Genomic DNA, 7,588 nt, shown 5'->3' with positions numbered 1-7,588 from the left:
CTACGTTATAGAGGAAATTCGTTATAGAGAGATTATTCTGTGAGAGAATTTCCACTTTTCGTTGCAGGGAAGTTCGGAAGTTCGAAGCGTGCTTCTATATGTCAATTCCCACTGAAAGGGTGTTTCTAAAGACCCTTTTTATACCCTCAGCATTTATGCTAACGAGGGTATATACACTTTCATACGGGCAAAATGTGCCTCATCGAAATAATGGTTTTAGACCCCAAGTATGTTTGGACGAAATGTGTTTCAGACAATTTGGAGTTGATTTAGCCATGTCTGTCCGTCTGTCTGGCTGGAGCGCACGATAACTCTCGAACGGAGCAACCGATTCGGTCCAAAATTTGGCTTTCGTAATATTTTGCCCAAACTTAGTTTAAGTTCGAAGTTAAGTTAAATTATATCGATCCACTCCTTCCGGTACCTCCCCCACAAAAGTTCGAATATATTCGGAAAATTTGTGCGCACGATAACTCTTGACGGGAGCAACCGATTTGGCCCACACTTTGTACATCGTGAAAGTTCTACCAGACTTAGATGAGTTCCCAATATGGACTCAATCGGTCCACTGCTTCGGGTACCTCCAACACAAAATTTCAGAAAAGTTCAGTTTAGGACCCGTTCTCGAATCGCTTTGATTTTTGTTGTAACAGCTTCGCTGTCCCTCATACGATGGCACAAGTTTCATAAGGGGCAAGTCCATACATCGTGAGAAAATAGCCTGAAAGGTGCAAAAAAACCCCTTTGACACCTTGTGTAGTGGTTGGAGCGCAAGATAACTCTCGAACGGATCTGCCAATTCGGTCCAAAATTTGGCCTTCGTAATATTTTGTCCAAAAATATTTTAAATTCGAAGACATGCCATATCGATCCACTCCATCGGGTACCGCCCCCACAAAAGTTCAAAAATGTTCGGAAAAAGTGTGCGCCAGATAGCTCTTGAAGGGAGTGACCGATGTAATCCATAACTTGCACATCCTAATATATCTACCAGATATAGATCAGGTTCGAATATGGACTATATTTGTCTACTCCTTCTGGTACCTCCCACACAAAATTTCGGATAAGTTCACTTTAAGACCTGCTCTCAAATCACTTTGATTTTGTTGAAACGATTTGCATTCGCTACCTCCATTGCGACGGTAAACGTTTTTTCGGGGGCAAGTCCATATTTCTTGGGAAAACATCCCGAAAGTTGTAAAAAGCCCTATGTCAAAATATGTGGCTCTCAAACTGTTCTACCGATTTGGTGCTACATTCGGTCTTCGTCATATTTTATCCAAACTTAGTTTCATGGGGCAATACCGGTCCCCAACTCCCGGTACTTCTCCCCAATATTTAAAAAAATGTCACTAAAATGTTAGGACGATATCACTTGAATGGTGCAACCAATTTTGTCAAAATTTAGTTTAACTTCTAAAATGGGTCTTTCCTAAGGGTACCTGCCCCACAACAGCTCAACATTTGTGTTAATTCCTAATCCATATGTTTGTCGGCAAGTTCAAATGTTAAAAAAGGACCACACAATTCTGAAGAGACCCTAAATACATTCGATCTGTCCGTAGATGGAAGTTTCAATTCTCATTGCCTGAGGGTATATCTCTGTCGGCAAAGCCGACTGACACTTTTTTACTTGGTGCTTCTAAAGACCCTTTCCCAGCGAGAGGGTGCTTTTAAAGACCCTCTCTTAGGGAAACTGTGCTTCCAAATACACTATCCTAGGGAAACTGTGCGTCTAAAGGCATTTCCTGGGGCAAGGATGCTTTTAAGGACCCTTTAAATGGAAAGGGTGCTTATAAGACCCTTTCAATGGAAAGGGTTCTTCTAAAGACCCTTTCTCTTACGAAAACTGTGCTTCTAAATACACTTTCCTAGGGAAACGGTGCTTCTAAAGACCTTTCCTGGGAAAGGGTGCTTCTAAAGACACATTCCTGAGGAAAGGGTGCTCCTAAAAACCTTTTCCTGGGGAAAGGGTGCTTCCAAAACCCCTTTCCTGGGGAAAGGGTGCTCCTAAAGACACTTTCCTGAGGAAAGGGTGTTTCTTAAGACACTTTCCTGGGGAAAGGGTGATTCCAAGGACCCTATCCTGGGGATAGGACACTTCTAAAGACCCTGTCCTGGGGAATGGGTGCTTCTAAAGACCCTATTCCTGAGGAAAGTGTGCTCTTAAAAACCTTTTCCTGGGGAAAGGGTGCTTCCAAAAACTCTTTCCTGGGGAAAGGGTGCTTCCAAAAACTATTTTCTGGGAAAGGGTGCTTCTAAAGACCATTTCCTGGCTAGGGTGCTTCTAAAGACACTTTCCTGAGGAAATGGTCCTCCTAAATACACTGTCCTGAGGAAAGGGTGCTTCTAAAGACACTTTCCTGTGGAATGGTGATCCCAAATACACTATCCTGGGGAAAGGGAACTTCTAAAGACCCTGTCCTGGGAAAAGGGTGCCCCTAAAGACCCTTTTCTGAGGAAAGGGTACCCCTAAAGACGCTTTCCTTGGGGACAGGGTGCTCCTAAAGACCATTTCCTGGGGAAAGGGTACTTCTAAAGAACCTTTCCTGGGGAAAAGGTACTTCTAAAGACCCTGTCCTGGGGAAAGGGGTGCTTCTAAAGACACTTTCCTGGCTACAGTGTGCTTCTAAAGTCACTTTCCAGAGGAAAGGGTGCTCCTTAAGACACTTTCCTGAGGAAAGGGTGCATCTAAAACCCCTTACTCCAGGAAACAAACAAACTTATAATACCCTTTCCACATAGTGGTGTAGGGTAAAAAAATGGGTAAAAATGGGTTGAAGCCAACTTGTTATACCCTACACCACTATGTGGAAAGGGTATTTTAAGTTTGTTTTGGTAAACATTCATGTAACACCACGAAATATTCGTCGGAGACCCCCAATATCTCGGCGAGATAAAGAGATTTTGATATGTGTGTCTGTCCGTCCGTTCGTGTGTCCGTCTATCCATTATAAATTGTAATCAAACACCAGGCCGCAATTATGGACCGATCGTTACGAAATTTGGTACGGAGGTCGGTTTCACATCAGAATAGATCGCTATTTTAATTGGTGATGATCGTGAAATATTTAGCGAGTGAAATGGACCAAAAACATAATTTTTATCCGATTTTGTAGCAGCTCTGTAGGTCGCAATAATAGCCCGATCGCCTCGAAATTTTAAATAAGGTAAGAATGTATGACGAAGAAGAAGCTTGCAATTTGAGATGGCGATCAGATAATATTTAGATGGTTTAATGGACAACAACTTTTGTGTGGAAAATTGTGAAAAGTTTTAATATACAGCTTATATTTTTTTCCTGGAAGATACATTCCGGGCAAGTAAGTTATACTTGGAAGAGGAACGCTTGACCTTTCTATTGATTTCAATTGTGTTGGTGTACATGATAAGATAACAGAGTTACAGCCTAATATACCCAGTTATTAGTTGTACGCGTAGTGTTATCATAAACACGCTAGAGTTCGCAATTATAGCTCAATAGTCGCGAAATTTTGCTGGAGATTAGAGTTTAGGTAGAAGAAGCTGCTTACAATTTTGGATGATGATCTGATATTATTTAGCTGGTGAAATGAAGCATTACTTTTGTATGAAAAATACAAAACATATTTTGGTCTATATCTTCTTTGCTGGAGGGTATATATGCCGGCAAAGAAGACTACATATGGAAATAGCACTACTGATCTTCCCCCTGATGCAAATTGCAATCACGTGTCTGCTAGATAACGGGCCTACGGCTTAATATATAATTGGTTTTGTGTAAAGAACCACATTTTCCTATTCCAGTTTTTGCATTATTGCAAGTTATATGGTGCCCTAACGTTTTAATTGTCAATTGGATTTTTATACATACATTGCGGCATTGGTGGCTTTGCCATCTTTTTCCAAAACGATTCTCCAGCCAGGCAAAATCAAATTAGTTTGCGACATTTTTTGAGAATTTCCGTCATATACAACTTCTCTACAAGTGGTGTCTTAGGGCACGCTGTTCCTACTCGGAGATAAGCTGTGCGTCCCATATCATTGAGCGAATATGAATCGGGGCACACTCACTCATTGATATGAGAGAAGTTTCCCCTTGTCCCTTCTTGGATGTTTGTGAAACAATTATTATATTATTATTTAAGCTTGGCCCTGCTACAGTGCCAGAATCCACAAAGTTATTTCTTACAATAAGTTTATTTGTTCCATAAAGAAATTTTGATTTGTGAAAATTCCCAGTGGTAAAGGTGTTAGGATATCACATGGTCGGCCCGTCCGACTATAGCCTTGGCTTACTTGTTTTTTCTCTGTGAGCAGGGTTGGTATAGACTACAAACGTTTGTCAGCCCTTATCTTCGAAAAGGGTTCTGTGGAACACAATAAATGCAAATTGGGCAAAAATATTGCTAAGTGCAAATGAAAATTTAGTTTATTGTTGTTCGTGGAATAGGCCCTACTATTAAATGCACCAGCCAAACTGATAAGCGTTATCAGCACTTAGAGCGAACAATTTCACCGAGTTAATAACGTAGTTTTCTTTCTTAGACATCAAATTAAAATCGCTTAGTCTTAGAATGGAAGGCAATCACGAAAATCAAGCATTATGGGAGCAGTTTTATATGTACTCCAACACGTTGAACGAAACTTTAAGACAACGAACACCACCACCATCACTTCAAATCAATATGGCTTTAAATATATATATCATCCGTTTGAGTATGCTGGAGAAATTTATCGCAACTTTTTGAAAAAGTATTTAGATGGACCCAAGAGATTTTGTTTGTTGGAATGAATCCTTCACGCTTTGGATCACTGCAAACTGGTGTAAGTTTACAAACAAATTCTGAATTCAAAAAAAAAAAAAAAAAAATCGCACTTTTTAATAAATTGTAGATTCCCTTTGGAGATATTGCCACGGTACGAGATCGAATGAAGTTACAAGGTGCCATTAGGAATGCTCCAAATCTGCATTCTAATATAACAATAAAAGGTTTGCAGTCGTGGGCAGAAGAAGAACCAAGTAGTCAACGTTTTTGGGATTTAATTAAGACGATTTTCAATGATGAAGAAGATTTCTTAGATAGTTTCTTTGAAAATTGCTTTGTGCACAACTTCTGCCCTTTGGTATTCATCGACAACAATGGATATAATGTATCTTTTGCAGATGTGGCAGAACGTGTGCCCGATATGGAAAAAGCATGTTTGGATATATTGCAACAACAGGTAGAATTGTTACAACCAAAGATCATTGTACCTATAGGTTGGTATGTCTTCGAAACGCTTTTGGAGTTGGATTACTATAAACAGGGAAGTGTGTAGTGGAGAGAATTCGACATCCTAGTCCCAATTGTTTTGCTCAGGAAAACGATTGGATAGATGAATCTAGGAGGAAGCTATTGAACAACATAACATTTTCCTATTATGTACATAGCTAATGCAATTCCAACAAACAATGATGGATGGATAGGCCAAATCAAATTTGTTGACATGAAATGCATGCATTTTCCATACGAAGGACAAGTTGCCAAGTGTTGAAATTCTTACCCATATTAAATGATTTTCTTCCGGGTTTCTGTACATACAATATTTATTCAAATGTTGTCTTAATCAATTTATTGTAAAGTTTGATAATTTTGTTATGTTTTTCGATCGTTTTAATTCAATTGTGATAAATAAAATTATATTTGAGCTTGAGGTCAGTGTGGTTTTGAGCTCTTTTGGAGGCCTCTAAACTTTAAAATGAATCCACGAGGCCTTTAAAATGATTTTTAAATATTTACGAGGCCTTTAAAATTATTTTAAAAAATCCACGAGGCCTTTAAAATTATTTAAAAAAATCCACGAGGCCTTTAAAATTATTTTAAAAAATCCACGAGGCCTTTAAAATTATTTTAAAAATCCACGAGGCCTTTAAAATTATTTAAAAAATCCACGAGGCCTTTAAAATTATTTTAAAAATCCACGAGGCCTTTAAAATTATTTTAAAAATCCACGAGGCCTTTAAAATTATTTTAAAAAATCCACGAGGCCTTTAAAAATATTTTAAAAAGTCCACTAGGCCTTTAAAAATTATTTTAAAAAATCCACTAGGACTTTAAAATTATTTTAAAAAATCCACGAGGCCTTTGGGGGCCACTAAAATTATTGTAAAAAATCCACGAGGCCTTTGGGGGGCCACTAAAATTATTTTAAAAAATCCACGAGGCCTTTGGGGCCACTAAAATTATTTTAAAAAATCCACAAGGCCTATGTGGGCCACTAAAATTTTTTTAAAAAATCAACGAGGCCTTTGGCGGCCACTAAAATTATTTTAAAAAATCAACGAGGCCTTTTGAGGCCACTAAAATTATTTTAAAAAATCCACGAGGCCCTTTGGGCCACTAAAATTATTTTAAAAAATCTACGAGGCCTTTGGGGGCCACTAAAATTATTTTAAAAAATCCACGAGGCCTTTGGGGTCACTAACATTATTTTAAAAAATCCACGAGGCCTTTGGGGGCCACTAAAATTATTTTAAAAAATCCACGAGGCCTTTGGGGTCACTAACATTATTTTAAAAAATCCACGAGGCTTGGGGGCCACTAAAATTATTTTAAAAAATCCACGAGGCCTTTGGGGTCACTAACATTATTTAAAAAATCCACGAGGCCTTTGGGGGCCACTAAAATTATTTTAAAAAATCCACGAGGCCTTTGGGGGCCACTAAAATTATTTTAAAAAATCCACGAGGCCTTTAAAATTATTTTAAAAAATCCACGAGGCCTTTGGGGGCCACTAAAATATTTTAAAAAATCCACGAGGCCTTTAAAATTATTTTAAAAAATCCACGAGGCCTTTGGGGGTCACTAAAATTATTTTAAAAAATCCACGAGGCCTTTGGGGCCACTAAAATTATTTTAAAAAATCCACGAGGCCTTTGGGGGCCACTATTTAAATTTAAATTTTTTAAATTTAAATTTTTTAAAAAAAATCCACGAGGCCTTTAAAATTATATTAAAAAATCCACGAGGCCTTTAAAATTTTTTAAAAAAATCCACGAGGCCTTTAAAAATTATTTTAAAAAATCCACTAGGCCCTTTAAAATTATTTTAAAAATCCACTAGGCCTTTAAAATTATTTTAAAAAATCCACGAGGCCTTTAAAATTTTTTTAAAAAATCCACGAGGCCTTCAAAATTATTTTAAAAATCCACGAGGCCTTTAAAATTATTTTAAAAAATCCACGAGGCCTTTAAAATATTTTAAAAAATCCACTAGGCCTTTAAAATTTTTTTAAAAAAATCCACGAGGCCTTTAAAGTTATTTTAAAAAATCCACGAGGCCTTTAAATTTTTGTTAAAAAATCCACGAGGCATTTAAAATTATTTTAAAAAATCCACGAGGCATTTAAAATTATTTTAAAAAATCACGAGGCCTTTAAAGTTATTTTAAAAATCCACGAGGCCTTTAAAGTTATTTTAAGAAATCCACGAGGCCTTTAAAATTATTTTAAAAAAATCCACGAGGCCTCTAAAATTATTTTAAAAAATCCACGAAGCCTTTAAAGTTATTTTAAAAAATCCACGAGGCCTTTAAAATTATTTTAAAAAATCCACGAGGCCTTTAAA

General features: G+C 37.4%; 1 protein-coding gene across 1 annotated transcript; it reads left to right on the top strand.

The window, feature by feature from the left end:
* The first annotated feature begins 4,547 nt into the window (after positions 1-4,547).
* On the top strand, positions 4,548-5,722 carry LOC141390589 (single-strand selective monofunctional uracil DNA glycosylase-like). Its single transcript, XM_073963540.1, has 2 exons — positions 4,548-4,806; positions 4,876-5,722. The coding sequence occupies exons 1-2, from the start codon at positions 4,771-4,773 to the stop codon at positions 5,299-5,301; spliced, it is 462 nt and encodes a 153-aa protein (XP_073819641.1). The 5' UTR covers positions 4,548-4,770; the 3' UTR covers positions 5,302-5,722.
* Positions 5,723-7,588: the final 1,866 nt, after the last annotated feature.

This window comes from Musca autumnalis, unplaced genomic scaffold (genome assembly GCF_047663935.1).
Source record: "Musca autumnalis isolate F117 unplaced genomic scaffold, ASM4766393v1 scaffold_1, whole genome shotgun sequence".
Taxonomy (NCBI): domain Eukaryota; kingdom Metazoa; phylum Arthropoda; class Insecta; order Diptera; family Muscidae; genus Musca; species Musca autumnalis.
This window is presented reverse-complemented; position numbering and strand designations above follow the sequence as displayed.

Coding starts and splice junctions, on each gene's coding strand:
- LOC141390589 (XM_073963540.1), top strand. CDS start 4,771: ATGAATCCTTCACGCTTTGGATCACTGCAAACTGGT. Junction 4,807..4,875: donor TTGGATCACTGCAAACTGGT/GTAAGTTTACAA, acceptor AATAAATTGTAG/ATTCCCTTTGGAGATATTGC.